The 27,244-nt window shown below is 37.8% G+C and overlaps 1 protein-coding gene across 1 annotated transcript in view; it reads right to left on the bottom strand.

Moving 5' to 3' along the window:
• SYT10 (synaptotagmin 10) overlaps positions 1-14,443 on the bottom strand; it is a 63,680-nt gene extending 49,237 nt beyond the window's left edge. Inside the window, exon 1 of the mRNA XM_038577247.1 lies at positions 14,293-14,443. Within this exon, the coding sequence (XP_038433175.1) occupies positions 14,293-14,443 (151 nt within the window). The remainder of the gene's footprint in view (positions 1-14,292) is intronic.
• Positions 14,444-27,244: the final 12,801 nt, after the last annotated feature.

Raw genomic sequence — 27,244 nt, forward strand, 5'->3', positions numbered from 1 at the left:
TCTGTTTAAACTCCTAATTTGTAACTAATGGGAACCTATTCAGAAACTGAAATAATTCCAAGTTTTTAATGCTACTTAATTATAAGAATAAAAGTTAATTTGACATGCTGTTATACATAGATATTAATGTTTTCCCTCATTTTCCAGTTGCTTATTAAAGCAACCATTCAATATATTTCCCATTTATATTCCATTGATGAGGAATGTGTGATATTTTATATTTTGTAGTTTATTTTTACTTTTTAATTTTTCATTAGCCCCATAACTTGAGGAAAAAAGAAAAACATATAAAATTAATGTGCTTCCTGATTATCAACTATGGCTTTACAAGGAGGAATAAATACAATTATGGATTCATAATCTTTATGTACTTTTGGCTCCATTTACATTATATTTTTCTGGATATTTTAACTCAATCAACTTCTACAATCTACTAACTTCTACCCAGTTGGAGCGAAAAGCCAAGATACAAGGAAACTGCAGTACGATGTGGGGTAGGGGAAAGGATTAAAGTTTTCAGTCCATAACTGAAAATGCCTCCACTCTTACTTGTAGGCATTAGAGAACTTATACTCTACTTATAAAAATTTGAGGACATTCTTTTATGCCACTGTTCCTGTGATGGGCTTTGGCATTCACAAAATTTTTCTCATCTTAGGAAAAAGTCTGTGGAAATCTCTTACCCTAATTCCATTTTCCTTACTGCTGACAAGTTTCTTTCTAAAGTCAGTGTCTGGTTCTACCATTTAGGGGACCATAACATATTTTACCCAAATTAAGTTACTTGTGAACACTAAAAGTTGTGCTATCAATAATGCCAGGGTAGCAGGAAGAAACCAAGTCATGTTCTGGCAACTGAGATGTATGGTCACCTTACCTCTCTAAGCCTAACATCCTTCTAGGTCACCTCTTAATCATCTGGGAGAAATCCAAATTTTGTAAGGCATTCCTCAGCATCTTTGTGATTTGACCACTTGGTATTGCTCAGTTTTATTCTTCTGCCACTTTCCCACCTATACTCCCTCCCCTGACCACACATTACTGTTTTATGATTTTGTTCAGGCTGTTTCATGTAGCTCCAATGCATTTTCTTCTCCTACTCGGCTGCCTGGCAGATTTGTATTCAACAATGAGATCCAATAGGGTAGGTACCTCTTTCTTGACACTCTCTGTCTCTTCTATTCCTAAGGGCTTTGAAAGCACATCCACTACTGTAACATAATTGATGGCTTAATCCTTTACCTCAAACACTGGGACATGATGTGTTTCAAAAATTATTATTTTCTTTTGGTTATTAGAAAGGCAACATGGCACACATTATCTGGGATAACATCCAGTACCCAACCACATCAATAGATCTACAATGGACTGTATGAAATTGTCACCCTGAGTGGGATCACTGAAGACTGTTAAGTAGCTTAATGCCAATTCAGGTAAGGTGTTGGTGCCAAAATGCTACAATTGACAAAATAATTTTCACTTTTCAGGGTTTTGAGGTTTTATAATCATGGATAAGAGATTGTGGATCTGTATTTATTTTGTTTTTCCAAATGTTCCCATCCTACAAATACTCTCATTCCTTGATCCTTCAGAGAAGCAACCAAATTTATTCATCTATTTTAGTGTCTAGTATTACATAGTCAAAAAATGTTTATGGAGCTACTATATACATATTTTGGGAGTTATCTGACACATGGAACTTAAGTATCTGTGGATTTCAAGGTGGATGGATGAAAAAAATTGAGTAATTTGGAAGGAATATGCAGAAATCCTCATACCAGGAAAACAGTATAATATAGCTTATACTGTAGCACTGTTTAACAGGTCTGGGTTCAAATGTCAATTCTACCACTGTGACTTTGGGCAAGTTGGTTAAGTTTTAAGAGTTTCAGAAAAATAGGGCTATTTATATCTATTTCATAGGATGTTGTGAGGTTTAAGTAAATATACATAAAATATTTAGCATGGTAATTTGCATAGTAAGTTAAGTGATGGGTTACTATCAACTATATTTTCCTTAAACAAAAATAGGGAGTGATGCCTACGTGGCTCAGCAGTTGTGCGCATCTGCCTTTGGCTCAGGGTGTGATTCGGAGTAACAGGATCGAGTCCTGCATCGGGTTCCCTGCATGGAGTCTGCTTCTCCCTCTGTCTATGTCTCTGCCTCTTTCTTTCTGTATCTCTCATGAATAAATAAATAAAATATTTTTTTAAAAAAGTACTGAGGGAAAAAGAAGTATGGTTATAGATTCAGTATGGATTGAATGGTGATTCATAAATTACTGAGACTCATCTGATGAGATCTGGTACTTAAAAGGGATCAATTTGTTTAAAATGAACACTATTATTTCTAAGTAAATATTAATGTTTCAGGAAGCTAACCAATAACATCCCATTTTTCTACCCATATGTGCTCAGAACAACTGAGAGACAGACACAGCATTCAAACATGCAGCAGTTGAAATACCAGCAGCTATCAGCTTAGGTCTATCAGAAAGTGGACTTGCTAATACGCCTCCTTAAATTTAATTAGGCTTGTCCATACAGTCACAAGCCTGGCTGGATCACCACATGTATTCCCCATGAAGACTGGACTCTGTAAAATTTACTACATGGAGGAGTAGAGAATATTTGTTTCCTGAGGCTTTGAAGCTTACACCTCAAGGAAGGGGGAAATAGGTAACTCATTTCTCAGAAACAGGGGTGGGCCAAGATTCCATGAATATTCTTATCTTGTAGCTCCTTTCATCAAAAAACATAGAACAAAGGGAAAAGTTATTTGTTCTCAACAGCAAAAAGTGAAATAAGTTGGATAATTAGAATTTTATGCTGAAAAAATTAAACTAAAGTTATAAAAATAAGCTTAGTGTATTTTATATATTTTTACATTGCCTGCTATTGTAATTATAAGTAATCATTACAAGTATTAAAAAGCAAAACAAACTGTTAAATACTTAGGTCTTTATAATTTTTTTCAACAAAATTTGGCAAAATAAAAAAAATCTGACTATCAAAAGATTAAGGAAGGAACTGGGAGAATTTATAAAGTCATCAAAGTATTGTAAATGATTTTTTTATGATCATGATTCAACAGTTAACTATGGCATGAAAAACAGTGTGAGTCTGGGCTTAGTTCAAAGAAAAATAAGTCTCAGTCTTGACCTTAAGTCAAGAAGCACATTTCTCTCCAGCTATGGAAAAGAATGGAAGTCAGACTAGAAGAGGAAAAACTAGTTAACAGATTATGATAGTCACCCATAGGATTATGGTGGTTCTGAATGAGGTTTACTGAAATGGGGGAAAGAGTAGGTTTGGAGATCACTGGGAAGTTAAAGTTCTAGTTAAGGAGCTTCTCTTGAAGGACAAGAATGTGAGTTAGTGGGAGACCAACAGGATGATGAAGTCAAGAAGACTGTGATTTCAGCTTTGTTCATTATTGAATTTGAAGTACTTGTAGTCATGCAAGTAGAAATTTTGAGGAAGCTATTGGTCATACATGACTGCAACTAAAGATAAAATTAAAGAACTTCCTTAAATAGTGGAATATGGATCCACGAAAGAGAACATAAAGGCTGGATAGAAACCTGAGTACATCGTACATCAGTATTTAAAGAAAAGGAACTTAAAGGATCAAAGGATCAAAGAGCCTGCATGCATAGAAAACTAAGAAATAGCAGAGAAGAATGGAAAAAATCAGGTCAATGGGTTTTTATAGAGTTTGAAGAAAAATATTTTAAGAAGTGAACAACCATGTAAAAAAGCGAAGATAAAGTAAGTTCATTTAGAAAAAGTAACTACTAATATTAAGAAGTAGGTCTTTGGTGAATTCAATGAGATGAGTGAAGCAGAGGCTATATCTGGTTAAATAAGTGAATAGGAGTGAGGAAGTAGATTCTATGGGAATAGATTATTGCTTCAGGAAATTGGATGTAGAAAGGAGAGAGAAAGTGAAAACTCTACAGTAGCACATGGAGTTGAGGGAGGTGTTTTATTAGGACGTGCAATACTGAAGCATGTTTTAAAAATTAAGGGAAGGAATCCATAGACAGAGTACATAGAAAGTTAAGCAGAACAAATAATTAATGGGAAGTCTAAAAGGGGTGACAATGGATAGATGGGCTCTGGAACAAAGGACTACCTCATTTTTCCCTTTACAAGTAAAAGAGGATGGTTCTGGAATCAAGTAAGTTTATAGGTCTTTGGGCAGAAAGTCAAGTGACTTCTTGTCTGTCTAAAATTTTCAATGTCTCTGGATAGTTAGTTAAAAAGAATCCATTATGCATTTGTCTTATTATGTCTTGGTAAGACTAAGAATTAATGAAATTTAAAAGTATTAGATTAGGTGTCAAGATAATCAGGTTTAAAATTGCTCAAACTCTGGTTTGATTACATATATAAGCATAACCATTGCTTTACCAGTGTCCATCTAATTATCTGTCTGACATCTCTGACTCCCTTTTGCTATAAAGATCTTACTTTTATTGCGTCTTAATATCTCAAAATAAGGTTACCTAGTTCTGAAAAACTGAGAAAGACAACCCTCTTAGAAAACACAGTAAGTAAAAAAAAATGCTAATTCTTTATAAACTTTCAGTAAAGCAAAACTTTGCTAAAGTCTGTAAAAGCAGACCATAACACTTGCATTCACTGACGCTTGTAAAGTGTTATATCTAATTGTCAACTGCCTATTCAGATGCAAATGTCACACCGAAAAGCACAGACCATAGGCATGCTCTCAATTTCCATCACCATTGCCTTAATTGATATTCTTATCTGTGTTTCTGTATCATTTTATTTAATTTTAAAATTCTAGTTCTTTAGTTTTCAAAATGTACAAAGGTGATTTCTTGTAATTAATCAAAAATTATAATTTAGTTGATATTCCAAGCCTTTTCTTTGGTTGCTTCCCATTATTGCCAGAACAAATTTATTGTATCATTCTATAGAGAAAGAGGGGGAATAAAACTCAAATTAGCAATTCTTATTCAAAGAAAGTTGAGGAAAACTGCATCTAAGATGAAAATGTGGAATTATCCTTGAAGTTAAACTATTTATCCTATTACATGGTATTACAGTTGACCCTTAAACAATGAGGGGATTAGGGGCACCAAGTCCCAGTTGAAAATCTCCATATAACTTTTGACTCCCTAAGAATTTAACTATTTTTATTTAATTTAGTTTTAGTTTAAAAATATTTTATTTATTTATATGAGAGAGTATGTGTGCACAAATGGGTGGAGGGGCAGAGGGAGAGAGACAAGCAGACTCCCCGTGCAGGGCTCTATTCCAGGACCCTGAGATCATGCTCTGAGCCAAAGTCAGACACTTAGCCAAATGAGCCATCCAGGCGTCTCTGTTTTTTTTAAGTAGGCTCTGATGCATGGCCTACACTCAGGATCCTGAGATCAAGATCGGAGCTGAGATCAAGAGTCAGAGGCCTAGCTGCCTGAGCCACGCAGGCACCCCAAAAACTTAACTATTAATAGCCTACCATTGACCAGAAGCCTTGCCAATAGCATAAATGCTGGATTAACACGTATTTTGTATATGTATTACACACTGTATTTTTATAATACAGTAATCTAGAGAAAATACAATGTTATTAAGTCATAAAGAGAAAATACATTTAGAGTACTTACCGTACTATAAAAACCCACATGTAAGTGAATCTGCACAGTTGAATCCCATGTTGTTCAAGGGTCAATTCTTAATATAATAGGGCATAATTGTGATTTCTCTAACAGAGGGACAAAATAACAATGACTTACACAAGGGAGAAGCTTATTTCTCTCTTGTGTAATTAACTGGCCCAGTATAAACAGGCCAAGGCAATACACATCAGCTCCAAGGAGTCTACAATCCTGATTTCTTCTCTATTTTTGTTTTGCTATTCAGGTTTTTTTCTCCTTAAAGTCCAAGATGGCAAGTTACCATGCCCCGGTTACAGGCTGATTGGTGATAGAACAACAAGGGAAAGGGAAGGTGAGCGTATGTCCTTTGATTTTAAGGGCACAGCCTTGAAGTAGTAAACATCACTGCCGCTAACATTCTGAAGGGCAGATTTAGTCACATGGCTGCACCAAACCAAAAAGAAAGCTCAGAAAAGTTGTCATTTTTAAACTAAAAAAAGTTTTTAAAACCCATTTTAATGCTCCCATATCCTTAAACTAAAAATAAAGGATCCTGATGCTGGTAAATAAAAAGGGAAAACGAATACTAGGAAACCAGCAGTTTTTTTTTTCATCTATAAATCCAATACGTAATCAACATACCATCCTTGCAAAAATGCCTCTTATATTTTCCATTTTAATTGCATTGACTTTTGCCTTTTTCTTGAATTTCACCAACTGATAAACAATGTTAGGTTAATACTATACATGATTATAAAATGCAAATTTGAAACATTTTGATTTTCTGAAATCAGAATATATTTTAGTATCAATGGCTTGTTACAATCACTAAAAGCCAGGAAATAAGTGTGCATAACTTATTCTTAGCATGTGCTAAAGCAAAAGCATCAGCATCAAAAGTCCTAGAAAGCCAAGTCTAAGTGGCTTGAAGGAAAACATCAGAGGAAATAGTGAAGCCTAGCCCTAAACCTCACAAGCCAAACTTTTAATGAGGATAGGTGGAGAAAGCAGTGAGTCTAGTGAGTTTGCCAACACTGCTAACATTGCACATAACTATACAGGTAGCTTAGAGCACACCACCAATGGCCTCTATATCTTTAATTATTTTAAGGAGAAAAATGCACTTTTAATACCCTTGACAGCATTCTTGATGTCACAGAGCCCAAAAATAAGTGGAAAACAACGGTATCACTAATTCTGAATCAAAAAGTCATGTAGGAGAATCACACTCAACTTTAATTTAAAATAATTTTAGGCAATTTGTCTTTTATATTTCCTTTTTATGTTTTTACAAAAGATTTTTAAAATTTATGTCAGTTTTAAAAGAAGTCTTTTCATTAGTGTGAAAAAAATTTTATGTGAAAAAAGGACATCAAGACACAATTTAATTAACTACATTCTTTTTCCTTTTTGGTATCATATAAAATAATGGTGCTTCTTATAATCAAAAGCATCTTAGATTCAGTCAAATATGGTATCAAATATGGTATTAAATATAATATAAAAGTACCCAAACTTATAAAAAAATCTTCACACATGTTCTTAATCATCTATGTGATTGTCTATTCTACATTTACAATAACTTGAACTATGCACAGTGTTTAATTAATGGCACGAGTACATTTTAATGTCTGGCACAGTGGCTTTCACCTAAGTGTTCAATAAATATTTGTTGGATAAAAGCATAATGCTAAAACCACCTCTTGGACACAGTAACAATTTATACTAACCTATTAGAAATGATAATATACTTCTTGATATTGCTTTGTCCATTATTCCTATAAATCTATGACTACTGAAACAGAACTAAAAAGGAATAATAAAGACTGTAAACAGTAGTCCTCGTTGTATGATTAAAATAATTCCGCAGTATGAACAAATTGACAATTACAAGTAAGTTTTTTTTAAATTGACTGTAACGTTGTCTCAATAGAATGTTAAACAGTAGATCTTAACACAGTTCAGAATCCACCTGGAAGGAAAAAAAAAAGTTAATATTGGTCCTCCCACCTCCATCATTCTACTGTTCTAGCTCTGAGGCATCAGAGTCCAATTTCATGATTTTATAATCATATATTTATATATACACACAGCTTTATTTTCTGAGAGTCTACCTAAGCTATGTTAATGTCAGCTCTTACAGCTTCAGTGGTCATTTAGGATATTTAATATTATAAGGAAAAAAAGAAAACTACTTTATTATATAATAACAAGAAGCACCTCTTCAGTCAGGGATTCTCTTTCTAAACTTCACCAATGCTGGATATTCCACCAACAGAGAAAATCGATATTGTACAAATTAGAAACCAGGAAAATAATTCACTCACCTTTAATAATAACACTTCCTATTTTTTTTTTTTTAAATAACACTTCCTATTAGGAGGTCTAATTTTCTTTGGCATCATAACAATGTTGATAATGATATATAGAGATGATTGATTACTTATGTACCCAAAATATGGTAGGAAAATAAAGCAAAAAAGGTTTTAATGTATTATTTTTCCAATTACAAAGTAATAAAAATAATTTAGCCAACAATTTCCTATCTGTTTTCATTACAGGCATATTTATGGACATACAAAAGAAGCTATATTTATAATTATATAGGTTCTAAGTTGTACATTTCAAACACACTAAAATCTTTTTACATAATTTTACTGTTCAAATAAATCAATTATATTTAGCTAAGAATTCATGAATAAACATTCATGTGCTCTTAATTGCAGATGCATTCATGTACTCAAGAAAAATAAATAAAGAATGTTGTATGTTATACTATATGACAGTATATCTAATAAAAAGAAATTTTGGGATCTGGGCCATAATTACACACTAAGAAATCTTATTAATACTGGTGCCTGGGTGACTCAATTAGTTAAGCATCTAACTCTTGATTTTGGCTCAGGTCATGATCTCAGGGTTGTGGGATGCAGCCCGGCATCAGGCTATGTGTTCAGCAGGGAGTCTGCTTCTTTCTCCTTTTCCCTCTGCTCCCCCCACTCATGCTCATTCTCTCTCTCTCTCAAATAAATCTTAAAAAATACCTCCCAATATTCCACTAATTATAGCCAATAGTATAATAATAGCTAAGAGCCTATCTTTACAAACATTTGTTCCAGTTCCCTATTGCACCAAGAATGCCCCCAGGAAATCTTCCTACTCCTACTTTTTGTGAACCTATGATAGAATCTAAGGAGCACTGGGTTCTTTTCCTAGTTGCATCATTAACTAGCTGATTTGAGGGAAAGTTGCTAACTTTTCCTGCCTCCATTTTCACCACTGCAAAATGATACTTTCTAGTTCTAAATAGTATGACTAGTAGGCATTTGAATAATGATGATTATTTTCCCATGCTATTTTCTACTTTAGCAAACACACTTTTTTTTTTACTACCATCAATTGATATTTTAAATAGATATTCCCACTTTTCTAGAACTTCAATAAAGTCAACACTTGCAAATTTAGCCACTGGATCTTAGAGTTACCTGAATGCACTCTGGGAAAAGTCGGTGGACATCCAAATAGGGTACAGTTGCTTTTTCAGGAGTATGTTGCTCATATTCTAGGTTTTAAATACCTCAAATACTCTAATTTCTACCATTACATAAACTACATTTTTGTGTGTGCCTATCTACCTAGGATACTGTATTGGATACTGGAGATACAAAGACACAAATATATATATTTTAGTTTCAGAGGGATTTGGGAGTTATTAGATAGTACCCATCATTAAAAATAAGGGAAGTTGGAACGCCTGGGTGGCTCAGCGGTTGAGTGTCTGCCTTGGGCTCAGGGTGTGATCCTGGGGTCCTGGAATCTCCCACATCGGGCTCCCTGCAGGAAGCCTGTGTGTCTGCCTCTCTCTGTGTCATTTATGAATAAATAAATAAAATCTTAAAAAAAGATAAGGAAAGCGGGTTCTTGAGGATAAATTCATTAATTCATTTATTCTTTCATTCATTTAACAAATATTTTTTGAGACTACTAGGAGCCACAGATTTTTCTAGGTACTAAGGATAAGACAGTAAACCAACTACTTGCTCTCAAAGAGCTTATATTTTACTGACAATGTACACATCAGGATGCACACAAGTACATTTTCAAAACAAAGATAATTTTAATTGCCATTAGAGATTCCAATAAACATTTGTGATGTTTATGTTCTGCCAGATTTTTGTGCAAAAGAAATCTTGTAAATATATGCAAGTGCATTCTATTTGGGTTTTTTTTTTTTTTTTTTTTTTGCATAAAACAAATAACAATGAGGTCTAACTTTTTGAAGAAAATGAGATTTGAATGAAACGGGCAGCTATAGATCTTGTACATATAATCATTTTTGTAAGGATCAGATTTCAGAGATTCACTGCTCATGTAACAAGGAAATATAGATCTTAGTTTGTTTCGAGAAAAAAAAAAGATTAAAGCAAAGAAGGTCCTGTCAATATTGGCAAATACTGATATCTCAGAATTAAGAAAAACAGATGTTTGTTCAGACTGGCTTGGCCTTTGAAGGTGGTTGTTCATTTCACTTTGGAGCAAATGAGACCAAATGCAATATGTATTGATGATCATGTAAAAATGACACTAGAAATAGAAGGTGGCCATTCTTCACTGGAATGACATTGTGGAAGACGGAAAAAATCCTCTCATACATCTTTCATATGGGTTTATCTGAATTCACTAAGGTTCAATTACTCTTTCTCAGACCCACAAGTCTTGAGGAAAAATTTCCACTATATTTCTAAATTATAACTTTAAAAAAAGATTTTATTTATTTATTCATGACAGAGAGAGGCAGAGACACAGGCAGAGAGAGAGAGAGAAGCAGGCTCCCTGCAGGGAGCCCGATGTGCAACTCGATCCCAGGACCCTGAGATCATGACCTGAACCAAAGGCAGACACTCAACCACTGAGCCACCCAAGTGCCCTTAAATTATAATTCTTTACACAACCATTAGAATGTGTAAAACTCAGTGGTGTAGTGAGACAAGAATTATAAATTGACTGAGTAGTCATTTGCTTTGTGTCTGTAGAGAAAAATCTATGAAACACCCTTATTCTTTTTAAGCCTTTATCATAGACTTAAATGCTATAATCTCAGAGGAAAATCATGATGTAATTTAAAAATTTTTCTTAGTCATCTCTTTTATTAGTCAAGTAACTTCACAGAAATTCTTTGATAGACCTACATACCCCTACATCTAGGAAATTGAGGAACACATGTATGAATTTAGAAAAATTTGTTTAAACTTTTATTTTAGAATTTTTAGTCCAAAATTAAAAGTATAAAGTGCAAAATTAAAACAATGATGAATGATGGGGCGCCTGGGTGGCTCAGTTGGTTAAGTGTCTTCCTTTTGGCTTCCGTTCAGGTCATGATCCCCGGGTGCTGGGATCCAGGCCCAGATGGGGCACCCTGCTCAGTGGGGAGTCTGCTTCTCCCCCTCCCTGCCACTCCTCCGTTTGTGCTGTCAAATAAGTAAAAAAAAAAAATCTAAAAAAAAAAAGATGAATGACATGTTTATTTAAAATATTCAAATTAAGGCTAGGTCATTACAATTATGATATGACTGTGCACTGGGTTTGGTTAGTTATGTTTTGCAACGTCTCCCTTTTAAGCAATATGCTTTCCTAAAACCTCCTAAGCATTTGGATATAAAGCAGCAATTAAAGACTGACCAGCAATGAATCCCAATGCAGTTCAAAAACTATTATGTATATTAGCCACAGTCTCTCTGAAAAATAACATTTCAGGCAGATATATTGTTTTGTATTTCCACTAAGCATTCTAGTATTAAATCATATTATGCATGAAGATGAATTTAGTGGGTGACATGTCTATGGGGGGGGTATCAGTGGTAAAAGAGGACAAAAATTTGATTTTCTAAAAATTGCACATGATGAATTTTCTAGTGTATGAGTAATGTTGACATTAATAATGTCTCTAATAAACTATTAAAAAAAGTAAGCTAACTAGTGTTGGCAGATGCAATCTATGTCTTCACAAATTTTATGAAAACATAGGATTGGTCAACTTGATTGGTAGATCCTTAATGCCAATAACACGGCTGCTGCTTCTGCCACTGCTGTTATAGTAAAGAGGATGGTTTTTATTGGCACCTAAAGAACCAAGAGAATATCTTATTTATATATGTGATTCATCAGGTCTTTAATGTAGAATGTCTTTAAATGGGATTACCAGAATTTCTCTCCCTCTACTCCTATGTGAAGGAATCTAAAAATATACACAATCTGGAAGCCTGCAATTGTCACTGCAACCTTTGAATAACTGACACCATATGGGCAGTGCTGATTAACGTTCAAAGTAAATAACCACTGGAACCATTCAATGTCGATGTCCTTCTATTAATGTGTTTCCCATTAAACAAACAGTGAGTAGAAGGATCACCTATTAGGAGTGTTTTTACTTAGGGACCTAGAATAAAAGGCACAAGTACACGAGTTATAAGAAAATAAGGAACAAAGTGAAGCTGAGTGACTAATTAATACAAAGAGTCAGTAAAATATTATTTGGATCCATTTCACAAATATCTATTGGTGTTGGGAGTCTATTTGTAGATTAAAATATTTTATTTCTAATTGTTGCATAGATTTACAAATGGAATATGTAATCTTACACATCTTTATATCTCATATACAACCTAATAGAAGGTCTTTAGTGGTAGCCACTCAAAATATATTCATATATTCAAATACCCGATTTGGATAGTATATATATATTTCCCTTAACAGGAGAAAAATATCTATGTAATTGTTTTAGACTAGTTTTCCCCCACTTTTTCTTCCCAAGGGAAAGTCCAAAAGGAATGAGGACTACAACTTCTTGTGGTGCTTAGGACAAGCTCAAAACCCTTTCTGCAATTCATACACTGTATTTTACCTTAAATTTATATGGTTGTGTACTTAGAAAGCCTTATAAGCCAGTAATTGGTTTCCGAACTTCACAAATTGTCCTCATCACCAGCCAATCTGAGACCCAGGAAACCACTGCTTGGTGTGAGATCACAGTTGGATCATAGCATCCAAATGACCAAATTACAGGTCTTTAAATTTAAATTCTTTAATTTCTTCCACTATACCCCCTTCTCTGAGTCTTCTGTTTAGCAGGTCTATGCCTAAAGATAGTCCGGAAGACTTTATCCCATAGCGCCACAAAGGACTTTTAAGGTCACACTATTTTGAGTGTTTAGCTCCTGCTCAGCAACCACACACACACACACACACACACACACACACACGACAGGCATAGACACAAAATTCACCCAGTCCCTTCCACTACCAGTGACTGCATACATTCCGAGGAATTCACACCTACTGAACAAGAGGTAAAGCCTGGTGTTTGTATGTTCTCAACATGTCTAAGTGTTCAGCATGTGGACAGCACCAGTCACGTATCACTCTGCCCCGGGTGCAAGTAGCAGCATCTCAGTTTCTGCCAACTGCAGACAGAAAGAAGCCTCTCTCGGTTCCTGTTGCCATGATCAGAGAATCTGAAAACCCCGAAGATCCTCCATTTAAAAAACTGGCAGGAAAAGCTAACCCACATCTCTCCCCACTCCCACTGCCTCTCCCTTTTCTTTGGTAGTGGTGGTGGGCCGGGGAGATTGGCTAGGGGAGCCCTCGCGGCCGCCTTCCCAGCCTTCCCGGGCTCTCTGCGGTCGTGCTCCCTCCAGGTGAGCGGGCCAGCTGTCACCTGCTGCCCTGGCTCCCCTCCAGCCACGAGGCCCCGCCAAGAGCGCACAATGACAGGGGAGCAACGGGACACAAACACCACCCAGGGCAGGAAAGGCGATCTTGCGGCCGGATGCCGAAAATCCAGAAACCAGCGCTGACCTCCCAAAGCAACAAGTGACCCTCACAAGGGACTCACTCTCGAAAGCACACGCGGCCCGCAACTCTGGAGTCGCTCGTTGGCGGGACCAAGCGCAGCGCTGCACAAGCCACACATTGCGCATGTGGTTAAAACCCTACCCAAGCGCGCGACCCACCAGGAGTTCTGATGCGGTTGCCCCCATCCGCCGAGAAAACCCGGTCTCCTGGGGTCTCCTGGGGCTTCTTCCCAACCCCGCACCCCCCAGATTTCTGGCGGTCCATGTCCTTCTCCATCCCATCCCATTTCTTAGCAACTTTCCTGAACGGAGAGGGAGGATGCCCGTGCGCTGGGGGTGTCTCTGGAAAGGATTTACAATCTCCTCCTCTTTCTTCCACTTTATGAAACGTGACTCGAGCCTTGGTTTCCGTCCCCCACCCCCCAAAAAACTGGATCGATAAGCTCTGCTGCTGTTTCGCCACCGTTGCCAAGAAGCCCTATAAAAATCCTACTTGCTAAGGGGGCTTGGGCGCTGTCAACAGCCCGACAGGTTGCAGCCGCCAGTTACCCCTCCCGGGAACCTTGTCTGCTCCCGCAGTCCCGGGCAGCCCTATTTGCAAGGAAGGGTCTTGGCTTCCGCGCGGGGAGTCCCGGGTCCGGCCGCTTCCCCGGCCAGAGGGGGGCGCGGGGCGCGGGGCGCGGGGGCGCAGCCGGGCGGGCGGAGACCCGGAGGCGCGTCGCGAGCGGCCCACGGCCGAGGTCTCGGGAGCCGAGCGGACACTCGGAGCCAGGTAGGGAGGCGCCGCGCCCCTCCGAGGCCGCCCCGGTTACCTGTGCTGCTGGCGCCCTGGCTGCCCCTGTCCCGGGGGAAGATGCCCGAGCACTTCTCCCACTCCACCTGGCCCGCGAAGCACAGCTCGGTGACGATGTGCAGCGCCTTCTGGCACAGGCTGCTCACTCCGTCCTCCTTGTGGAAACTCATCTTGTGGCCTCGACCCCCCCGCGGGCCGTCCTCTTGCCCCTTCCCGTCGCCTCGAGGCTGGCTGCTCGGGCGCCCTAAGCCATCGCGCGCCCGCGGGGCGGCGGGCGGGCGGGCAGCGCGGTGCTGCGAGGCGCAGCTCAGGGCCCGCGGGTCGGCCCCATGCGCGCGCGGCTGCGGCGGGAGCGGGGAGCGCGGAGCGGGGAGCGGGGAGCGCGGAGCGGGGAGCGGGGAGCGGGGAGCGCGGGGCACCGCGGCGGCGGCGAGGCTCGCGCCAACTCTCCCGCCGCGCCAGGCAGGCGGGACGAGCAGGGAGGGAGGCCCGGCCCGGAGCGCCAGGGGAGGGCGGGGGCCGGGGGGCGTAAGAATGCCGGGGCCTCGGCTCGCTAGGACGCCCCCCTCCTCTCCCGGCGCCCGGCGGCCGCACGTCCAATCGCAGCCCCGCGCGGGCCCCGCCGCCCCGCAGCGCCCCCTCCGCGCGCAGCCGGGGCTGGAGTTGGCGCCGGAGGAGGGGCGGCCCCGAGGCCGGGGTGTCGGCGCAGGGCGGGGGGGGGGGGGGGGGGGGCGGACCTGGTCTTCCGCGGCCCTTCCCCAGCGGCAGCCCCGCCCCCCCGCGCCCCGCAGCCCGCGGCCCCGCCAACTTGGCTCCACACCTGTGCGGCGCTCGCGGGTTGAACCGCTGGGACTCCACTGAACACAAGCGGAAAAAGTTAAATTTAAGAAAAAAAAAAAAAAAAAAAAGGATCAATGAACATCCAAGTCAGACGTCTGTACGGTAAAGAAAGGTGTGCCTGGAAAGCGTGTTTTAAATGACTCCTGATGGGGACACCTGGGTGGCTCAGCGGTTGGGCACCTGCCTTTGGCTCAGGTCGTGTCCGGGATCGAGGCCCGCGTCGGGCTCCCTGCGTGGAGCCTGCTTGTGTCTCTGCCTCTCTCTCTCTCTCTCTCTCTCTGTCTCATGAATAAATACATAAATATTTGAAAGAAAAAGGAAAAAGATTTCTAATGATGATGGTCTAGAGGCAAAATGTATCCCACAGTTCTTTTTATGGCTATCTCTGAAATTCACCATAACGTGGGTTTCCTGTTTACCCAATTCAGGGTCTGGGGTTTTTTAATTTATGCATAGTGAATAGTCAGATTTTAATTTATTGCCTTTAATTTGTACTTTAAAAAAAAACTCATTTTGTAAAGGGAAATGTTATTTATATTAATACTCACTGTTGATTAATCGTAATTGGCAATTGAGAATGCACAATTTAGGGCACCTACCTGGGTGGCGCTCAGTGGTTGGGCGGGCGGCTGCCTTCAGCTCAGGGTGTGACCCCGGTGTTCTGGGATCAAGGCCCGCATTGGACTCCCCGTAGGGAGTCTGCTTCTCCCTCTGCCTAGGTCTCTGCCTCCCTGTGTCTCTCACGAATGCATAAATAAAATCTTAAAACCAAAATGCCCAACTTATCTTCTTTGTCATTCTTTTTTTTTTTTTTTTTTAAGATTTATTTATTTATTTATTCCTGAGAGAAGCAGACACACAGGCAGAGGGAGAAGCAGGCTCCATGCAGAGAGCATGTGAGACTGGATCACCTGGATCAGGTCCTGAGCTAAAGGCCGCCCGGACTGCCCCTCATTCTTGCATAGAAATCCTGAAAACAAGGCGTGGGTGTTAAAAGGGAGGGCTCTGAAGTTCAAATCTATCACATACACCTGCACTTAGCCTTGAAGAAACTGCCTTCAGGTCCTTCTTTCAATCTGTAAAATGAAGGACTGGGACTCACCTGTCCTAATTCTCTAATGAAAATGGGTGAAAATCACTCCTGGAGCTACAACTATAAAATAATGTTAATAAGTGTGTACCGCAAGGTCACAGTAAATGGGTTTACATTGTTTTTATTTATTTTTTTTAATTTTTATTTATTTATGATAGTCACAGAGAGAGAGAGAGAGAGAGGCAGAGACATAGGCAGAAGGAGAAGCAGGCTCCATGCACCGGGAGCCTGATGTGGGATTCGATCCCAGGTCTCCAGGATGGCGCCCTGGGCCAAAAAGGCAGACGCCAAACTGCTGCACCACCCAGGGATCCCAGGATTTACATTGTTTTTAAATTGTTTTGAGACAGAGTTTGGTACCCACTTATAACGTGAAGATTGATTTAGCCTTTATTAGGTGGGGATCTTTGTTTCTGAAGTGGAATATCCTGACCTCGTTAACATATTTGTACTAGTAGAGTACGTAATCTTATTTTAAACTGCTAGGCAGTTTATGATAAATTATTTCCTGTGTAAGGACACTATGGTAAATTTACTATAAATGCTAGGCATAGCATCCCAGTAGATAAGCATTCATTAGTTGAATCATTTTGACCTGATTCATAGGACACTTGGTATAACTAGGACTATTTTTATCATGAATCAAGACAAACTAAAATCTGCAGTCTTCATTTGTTTTTTGTTTGTTTGTTTTTATGCACATTCATTTGGATGGTTTTTAGATAAGATTGACTCTTTTGAAATAATTTCACTGTCAAAAAATATTAAATATCGACTGTGTCTTTGAAACAGAATAACACACTTTAATAAGACCCTTTCCAGTTGTCCTTGCCTTCCAGTCTTCCACAGTTTAGACAGATTCATATAAGAAACCTGAAATGCGATGTTGTTCTTTCCTATTTACTGTATGAGCAAACGATTATGTGGGAGTCCAAATGAGTAATTTATCTCTATACTACTTGCAGACTCTAATTGCTTAAGTGGAGTAATGCAGGTCTTTCTCATGACCCTTTTATGTTTGATTTTGGTGTTAAATGTTATTAGGTAAACAAATTTTGAAAATAACTCTCTTCATATTTGTTTATGCTGTTCCTGGCCTGTTGCTACCCTTACCTGTGTTTCCACAACAAGCAGAGCTCATTTCACTTGTATATTTATTTTCCTGAATTTATTTGTCTGAAATAGTTTTGCTTTCACCTAAAATTAATACCCTAAGGTTTTGATTTTTTTTTTCCCTTTGTTCTTTAGATCATCTCATACAGCTCATTAGCAGGTGAATCAAACCAGTTTTTCTTGTCACTTATTAACAGCTCCCGTAAGAGGTATGGGAAGTGTAGAAACTGCATTCAAGGTGGGTCACTATTTCAATGCTAAAAGAGAAGATGACAGGAATTGCAATTCACAATCTGTGAAATGTTTTTGTGAACTATTTCAACTAAGAGCCTGCCCATCAAGTAAACCAAGCAATACAGATTTGCACTTACTTCCCCACACACACTCTGAAGGAGTTGCTGAAACAGTAAAGAAGGGGAAAGCAGGTTAGACTGCTTTTACTAAGCACCAGATGCTACACTAAGTGATATATGAGACATCGATAGTCAGGTAGGTCTCTGACATAGCTAGCTTCCTTCTGAATGATCTCTGCATTAAGTAGAGGAGGAATTAGTATGAAGAGCCCATAAGCACTCCGATCTAAGTAAGCTAAGCCAGACTCTGGAGAAGTCATTCTAAAGGGTGAACACTAGGATTTCCCTGCTTGTTCAGTCCTCTCTCAAGTCTTTTTCCCCTTTCCATGGCTCTTTCAAAATCTGGAGGGAGTTATCTTCTTGGGTAGAGATCTCCCTAAGGTAAGGGGAATTTGGAAATCATTCCTGAGTCTATAATTTCAAATGAGACTCGATCCCCATGACAGGCACACAAAGAAGGGAGGTAAATGAGGAAATAGAATAGCTGAGCTCAGTCTGGATGAATATGAGAGACAAGTATTAAATTTTAACTTACTTAAAGCTTTCCTACCTTACTTTTCTGTGTTCTACAGTTCAGATTCATGTGAACCTAGTTCTAATTGCCTGTATATTGGGCCTGCTTCTGTATTCCTAAATTTGGAGAGTGGCATCACCACTCACTCCCACCTGGTAAAATGACCCGACTTCTGCTTTGCATGGATGGGTATTGCTATTGAGAAGTCCATTTCTATTCTGACTCCAGACCCTTTGATCAGCCTGATTCATTGTTCTGGAAGGTTTGTTGTCTTTTCTCTTTCCATTGTGCTCACTTTGTTCATTCATCCCGATGGATACTCAGTGAATGCTTTATACAGACTCAGTTTTGAATCCTTTGATTTTGAGAAATTCTATTGACTTATTCCTTCAGTAATCCTCTGCCTTCTCTGTGTCTGTGTAGTTCTTTTCTGGAACTCATTTATGTTGAATTTTTGAATGCCAGACTGGAATCTCTAATTTTTGTTTCTCTACTATTTTCCATCTCTATCACCCCTACTCCTTGTGCTCTAAGTTTTGGAAGATTTCCTTAGCTTTCTTTTCTGAGCCTTCTATCTAATCATTAGAATTTCAGCTATTATAGTTTTAAGATATACATACTTTTGTATTTACTTACTGTTTTTTCTTATTTCTTGGATATATAGTCTGTGCTTATTGATTTGATCATATTAATTATATATTTTTAACTCCCCTCCCCTGCTTCTGTCTTGTGTCTTTTTTCTCTGAATAACTTTGTTTTGTTTTGTCATTATTCATTTTCATGTTGTAAGATTTTCTCAGCTGTTTGCTCACCTAAATAATGAAATATAAATACCACAAAGATAAGGAGTTGAAGCCCCAAGTGTATTAGGCTTTAAACCAGGGGCTTGGGATCCCTGGGTGGCTCAGCGGTTTAGGTCTGCCTTCAGCCCAGGGTGTGATCCTGGAGACCCAGAATCAAGTCCCACATCAGGCTCCCTGTGTGGAGCCTGCTTCTCCCTCTGCCTCTCTGTTTCTCTCTGTGTCTCTCATGAATGAATAAATAAATAAATCTTAAAAAAAATAATAAACCAGGTTCTTCACTGCAGGGTGAGTCAGGGTGTTTTGAATTGGAGCATCCCCAAATATCAGAGAGGGACTATCTAATCTTTTATTAGGGTTATGGGGCAATAATTAAAGTCTACCTGCTTTTATTTTCCAGTTGGGCCTCTTATGGTTCTGACCTCTTCTAGTTTTGGTCTTAGGTTTGGTATCTCCAGGGAAGAACTATTTTACTTGGAAACTTGGGGAAGGGTAATCACCTGACCACAGGGGTTGTGCAGATGAAGGCTTAAAACTCTAGACACCTTCAGAATGACACTCCCTGCATTTTTAGCCTTTCCCTCTACTGCCATCCTCTGCAGAGTCAGTAAGAGCTACTTCCATTTCTGAGTTGTCCTGAGATTCTGTCAAGTGAAGCACTGGTCTCTCGTACCTTCTGCCTCTGGAGGTTTCAGTTGCCTTTGCTCAGCAAGAAGTCACTACTCCTTCACTGCTTCCATCTTGTAAACCATTTGACAGCTTCTGTCCTTGTGTCATCTCCTGTGTCCTTCCCTATTCTTTCTGTCCTTTTGAGTTTATAGCTTTTTATTGCTCTATTGTCATCTTAGTGTCTTTCTAGGACAGACAGGAACACACGTACGTTTTCAATCCATCATGTCTAACTGTTTAAAAAGGCAATTCTGATTTATGTCACTTTCAGTGCCTTCCTCTTGTGCTGTAGCAACATCGAACACCTTGGATGTGACCTGCAGAGCCCTCGGTGACCTGACCTCTGCCTACTTTCTGTATTCTTTTCTGAATTCTTTGACTTGTGCTTTCTCTTCATTCTACATTTCTCCTTTGTAGCACATAACATAATTTACACTAAACAATCAATCTGATATAAACTGGTCAGTAGAAAACCTTTTGTCTCTCATCACTGCTCTTTTCATGAGCTTTCACTCTGCCAGCAATAATAAATCACTCAATATTTACTGATAAATTAATGTATGTCTTTTGTTAACCCTCTTTCCCTTTGACTATCAGAAATAAAAGCCTTTATTACTTGTTTAAGAAATAATAGGATATAGTAGAAACTAATAAACTATTCTATTCCCAGGGAAGTTGAGAGAAGAGGGATGAGAAGGAAGAGTGAGTGATAGTAGTGGAATGTATCCTTTGAGAAGGAAGGCGATGGTCCTTTGTATCTTAGGAAAATACACTAACTTTTGAATACCTGCTTTGTACTAGGCCGGTTATGTATATTCTATACATGGTTTAATAATAATAATAATAATAATAATAATAATAATAATAATAATAATATAGTTTTTGTTTGATGTGTAAGCTAAATACTAAATACTTTGTAAGCTAATTGTTACAGTATTAAGTCATACTAACTCATATAAGTAACTTATACTAACTCACATTGTCACTTAGAACAGTGATAGGCATAGTACTAGGCTTTGTACATATATTAACTTACTTAAATCCTTCCTTTTTCTCTCTCTCTCTTTTTTAGAGTGGGGGAAAAGGGAAAGAAGAGGGGTAGAGGGAGAGGGAGAGAGAATCTTAGGCAGTCTCCATGCCCAGGGAAGAGCTTGATGTGGGACTTGATCTCACGACCCTGAGATCATGACCTGAGCTAAAATCGAGTCAGACGCTTAACTGACTGAGCCACCCATGTGCCCCGATATTAACTTACTTAGTTCTTACAGCAAGGTTGTGAGATAGATACTGCTATGTTCTCATTTTACAGGTATGAAAAGAGCCACAAGAGGTTAAGTAGCCTTTCTTAGGCTATCCAGCCATTGTTAGTAGAGTCTGGATTTGGACTAAGGCATTAAGGTTGCAGAATTTAGGTTCTTAACTATTGTAGTATGCTACTTCTTACCTATCCTTATGACGTGCTCATAGGGTGGGCAGGAGGAGATTAAAGGGCTATTCAGCCAGACAGCTGTAATTGGTAAAAGTGTATAATGATAAAATCATGACTTTTACCTACTTCATATTAGCAAGCAGTCCCTACCCCAATAGTTATGCCATTTAAGAACTTAGAATGTGTTTTGTCATATTCTTCTCCTCTCTCATATAATTAAGTAAGTGTACGAGTGGACATGTGTATTGTATACATAGGTGTTCTGTCATCGTTTACCTTCCAAAAAGGTGCAGTTTTTTCCCAAGTATAATGACAGTCTCTCTAGTTCACTTGGGTAGCTTTAACTAATAATTTTAAATGGCTGTAAATTATTCAATGTGATGATATACCCTAATTTATTCAACTATTTTTCCATGGATAGGAATTTACTTTACTTTCAGTTATTTACCACTGTGGATTTCTCCATAGAGTCGTGGTATATGTATAATATATAGTGCATGTTGTAGTAAACCTTGTAATATTTACTTACATACTAAGAATTGTATTTATTTGATCTAGATTCCCAAGGAAGAGAATTCTGATATATGAAATCACCTTAAAAATCACATTTCTGGGGATCCCTGGGTGGCTCAGCAGTTTGGCACCTGCCTTTGGCCCGGGGTGCGATCCTGGAGTCCCAGGATCGATTCCCGCATTGGGCTCCCGGCATGGAGCCTGCTTCTCCCTCTGCCTGTGTCTCTGCCTCTTTCTCTCTCTCTGTGTCTATCATGAGTAAATGAATAAAAAATCTTTTAAAAAAATCACATTTCTACCAGGAATATATGTAATATTATTATTTTTTTATCTCTTGTTTACAAAAATAGATGTTACAAATTCTTGTCACTATTTTGTGTGATTTTTTTCCAAACTTCCCTAATAAACATGAATTAAATAGTCATATTTATACATTTTTGTAAATTTTTATCTATATAATAATTTTATCTGTGTATATAAATGAAGTTCAAATTAAAAGTTAAATATATTTATTTGTTTTAAAGATTTTATTTATTTATTCATGAGAGACACAAGAGAGAGGCAGAAACATAGGCAGAGAGAGAGAAGCAGGCTCCATGCAGGGAGCCCGATGTGGGACTCGATCCCAGGACTCCAGGATCATGCCCTGGGCCAAGGGCAGACGCTCAACCACTGAGCCACCCAGGCATCCGAAACATATTTATTTTCAATTAAAAAAACAAGAATATGGAGATAGCCATGACTTATCTTTTAAATTAGTTAAGTTCAAACCATAGCATGTATCAAAATCACCTAGAAGGCTGCTAAAGTATGTGTGGAACATAATTTAGGGCCCACAAATTGTTGGGCCCTACTCCCAGAATTTCTGATTCAGTAGGTCTGAAGTGAGGGTCTGAGGATTTGCATTTGCAGGTTCCCAGGTGACAGTGCTGCTTGTCTAGGGACCATACATTGAGAATCATTGTTCTATGGATCCCCTTTAAAATCAAAGAAGTATTCCTAAGAATTTATACCACAAGTGAGTTTCCCAATAATCATACCTGGTCAGTTCAAATAACCAATCTAAAATAACAAAAGTTTGAGGGTGTTAGTTAAATTAGGTAGAAAACCTTAGTTTTGGCCTAAATTCCATCATTTGCCAACTGTGTGATACATAGCTTAATCAAACTCTTTGAACCTAGTTTTTCTTTTTTAAACCTTAGAATAACAGTATGTTTTACTTTCTATCAAAGGATTGTCCTGAGGCTCAATAGACGCAACAGATGTGAAAATGCTATAAAAACTATCGTACTATACAAATACAAGTTATCATCATTCTTTGGATTAGGATTCCTTGATATGTAAACAAGTTATAATCTATCACTTCTCATCAAGGCTTTTCTCAAACTGACATTCATTCATAAAACAAATGGAGGCCAAAAAACGCCTTAAAAAGTAACAATACATCTTTCTCAAGAGATCAGTGATATATTTCACAAGCACATCCTTAACATTCCTAAAATACCTCTTTAGAAGATGCTCTCCTCCACTTTCCACTCATTGAGGACATTCCAGTTGTTCCACATCATATTAGAATATTCTATTATCTCTGTAGCAGTACCCCTCTTGAAATTATCTTGCTTGTGTATGTGTTCACAATCCATCTTCCGCGTACTAGAGTACATACTCCATGAGAGCGAGGTCTCTCTAACTTTTTTTACCCACTACCTTCCAGAACTGAGAACTATGATGGGCAGAGTAGCAGTGAAACAGTGTAGCTTTTTAGGGACTAAAGGAAACGGTACAACAGCTTCTAAGTAGGCTTTTCCTGGGACTGACAAGTTTGAAAGAGTCACTGAGAATGCACTATGCCAATTCTTAAGTGTCAGAAAGTTGAAGCTTCGCTGATTATTTTGGGAAGTTCCAAAGGAAGGATATAGTGATCAGATGTTTTGTAAATTACCATGATTACAATTTATGCATTAATTGAACAAATACTCATGCAATTTGTATATGATAAAATGAACAGTTTGTAAGTTTTTAGCAACTTTTTTTTCTACTATATAATCTTAGAAGAAAGCTTGCCTAGAAAAAAAGCAATTCTAATTTGGTACTCTAGAACCAATTCTCCTAATGTTAGGTATACTTTTCCCAGCAGAAGAAATGATTAAGTTGTTGTGTTTACTCTTTGGAGTAGCACTAGTTGAAATGGTGTAAATTCTAGGAAGATAACTTTGGCTGAATATTAGAAATAACTTTCTGGGGGTGCCTGGGTGGCTCAATCGGCTAAGCATCTGCCTTCGGCTCTGGTCATGCTCTAAGGGTCCTGGGATGGAGCCCGTATTGGGCTCCCTGCTCAGTGGGAAGTCTGCTTCTCCCTCTCCTCCTCACTTGTGCTCTCTCTAGCTATCTCTGTCACTATCTCTGTCTCTCTTTCAAATAAATAAAATCTTTAAAAAATTTTTAATAAAAAAATAGAATAGAAATAAATTTCTGATGATTTTTATCATTCTTATAAAAGTTCAGTTTTAATTTGTTGAATACATTTTCTGCAGAAGCATTTGTAGCATTCTTGGCTCCAAACATTAAACAGTTAGTGCTAGAACATAGAATGTGCCTATAAAATAAGGAGTATACTGTTTTTTGAGTAGTTGTTTTTATAGGATTATCACTAATTTTCAGAATGTTATATTTACTCAGAATATTTTGGGATTGCTTCTTTTTGGACTGACTTCAAAATCAATTCATATGCTACTGCAAAAAGCAGAGAACTTCAGGATAACACCATTTTTTAAAACCTAAATTGTAGTAATGTAATTTGGTTACATGTTTTATTTATCAGTGTTGAATACTGGCTGCTTAATATAGACTTCAAAAAGATAGATCCAAGATTCTTCCATAATAAAAACATTCAACAAACTAGGAATAAAAGAGGATTTGCTCAAGCTGATAACAAACCCATGAAAAACGCCAGCTAACACCATATAACAGTGAAAGACTGAAAGCAAGCTTTCCTCCTAAGATCAGGAAACCATAAGGATGTCCACTCTTGCCATATCTATTCAACATTGTGCTGGAGGTTCTAGCTAGAGAAATCAGGCAAGAAAATGAAATAAAAAGCACCCAGATTGAAAAGGGGAAATAAAACTATTTCTATTTACAGAGGACATGATCTTTTATATAGAAAATCCTAAGGAATCCATATCAAAACTATCACAGCTAATAAATGAGTTCTGCAAGATTGCAGGATACAAGACCAATGCTTTAAAAGACTGCGTTGCTATACACTAGCAATGAATATTCCAAATGAAATTAAGTAAGCAGTTTCATTTGTAATAACATCAAAAGAATAAAATATTTAAGAATGAATTTAACAGAAGCACAAGACCTGAACCCTGAAAACTGCAAAACTTTGCTGAAAGAATTTGAAGAAGAGTTTAATAAATGAATAGTATTGTGTTTATGGATCAAAAGATTGACCTGCAGATTTTTAAAAAGAATTTTATTTATTCATGAGAGACACAGAGACAGAGACACAGGCAGAGGGAGAAGCGGGGTGCATACAGGGAGCCCGATGTGGGACTTGATCCTGGGACTCAAGGATCACACCCTGGGCCAAAGGCAGGCACTCAACCCTTAAGCTACCCAGGTATCACACCTGCAGATTTAATGCCATCCACATAAAAATCACAGCTGCCTTTTTTGCAGAATTTGATAGAATGATCTTAAAATTTATATGGCATTGTAATACACTCAGAATTATCAAAATAATCTTGAAAAAGAAGAAAGTTGGGAGATTCACACCTCCCATTTTCAAACTAAAAGCTCTGTGTAATTCAGACAGCGAGGTACTTGTATAGATCAATGGACTAGAACTGAGAACCCCAATGGGAAAAGAATAATCTTTTCAACAAATGGGCTGGGACACTGGTATCCATATGTGAAAGGATGAAGTTGGACCTTTTTTACACATCATACGCAATAATTAATTCATAGTGGATCATAGGCCTAAATGTAGGAGCTAACATTATAAGCCTTTTAGAAGAAAATGTAGGAGTATATATTTGTGACCTTAGATTAGATAACGATTTTTAAAATAGGACACCAAAAGCTAAATCCACAAAAGAAAAACCTAAATTGAACTTAATGAAAATTAAAACTTGTGCTTCAAAGAAAATTATTAAGATAGTGAAAAAGCAACGCATGTGTTTGGAGAAAATATTGCAAAACATATATAATAAAGGATTTTTATCCAGAAAATATAAAGAACTCTTACAAGTCAACAACAAAAAAGATAACGCAGTTAAAAAATAGGCAAAGGATTTGGATAGATATTCCTCCAGAGAATAAATAAAAATCATTAATAAGTTTATGAGAAGATGTTCAACATCATTAGCCACTAGGGAAATGCATATTAAAACCACAATAATATACCACTTCAAAGTAAGATAATTATAACTAAAAAGATAAACATGTATTGGAGAAAATGGACTAATTAGAACTCTCATACATTTGTGGTAGGAATGTAATTGGTGCAGCCTCTTTGGAAAACAGTTTGGAACTTTCTATTTGGTATTATTAACTCACTACTTAGTATCTACTCAAGAGAATTGGAAATGTATGTTCACATAAAAATGCATATACTGCTGTTCAAGCAGCATTATTTCTAGTAACCAAAAAATGGTAATGTCTGTTAATTGATAATATATCTATACAGTGGCATATTATTTGGCAATAAAAAGGAATACATTATTGATACATTCTACAGCATGCATGAACCCTAAAGATTGTTTTAAGAAGCCAGTCACAATAGAGGACATATTATATGATAGTGATTTGTATCAAAGTCCAGAATACAGAATACATAGAGACAGAAGGTAAATTAGTGGCTTCTAGGGTCTGTGTGTGGAGAGAGCTAGAGAATGCAGAGTGGCTCCTAATAGAGATGGGGATTCTCCATTTTCATTTGAAAATGTTCCAAAGTTATATAGTAGTAGTGTTTGCACAACTCTATGAATATACTAAGACTGCTGAGTTATATACTTTAAAATGTGAGTATTCTGGTATGGGAATTAGACCTCACCAAAGCTGTTGTATTTTATGAAAATGCTGATTTGTCATCATGGAGCTTATTTAATTTTGAAACCTAAATATTTAAAATTATTTATAAAATAAAGATTCCTTTTAGAGAATTTCTAGTTATAAAAATTGAGACCATAACATTAGTACAAAAATATATTGAAAAAGCATCGTAAAAATTGAGAAAAATGTGTGTGGCATATATGCAATAAAAAAGGCTAATAATAATAATAATAATAATATCTTAATAATAAAACACCTCTTACAAATAAATTAAAACAGAAGCTCAATTTTAATGAAGTAGGAAACATGAAGTAGGAAACATGAATTTAAGAAGCTATACACATGACAAATTAACATGTAAAAATAACTTTATTAATAGTCAAGTAACCACAAAGTTTATCAATATGACAATCTTTTAAAAAATGATAAAGTCCAGTGTAGTCCAGATTTTGGGCAAAACTGAGTAATTGTATACACTGCTGGTAAAATAAATTGATACCATCTTTCTCTAAATTATTTAACAGCTTTACAGTTTAGCATACTTCACTTAGAAACTCCCTTCTAACAGTGTATCCTAAGGAAGATA

The sequence above is a fragment of the Canis lupus genome, chromosome 27 (assembly GCF_011100685.1).
Source record: "Canis lupus familiaris isolate Mischka breed German Shepherd chromosome 27, alternate assembly UU_Cfam_GSD_1.0, whole genome shotgun sequence".
NCBI classification, from domain to species: Eukaryota; Metazoa; Chordata; class Mammalia; order Carnivora; family Canidae; genus Canis; species Canis lupus.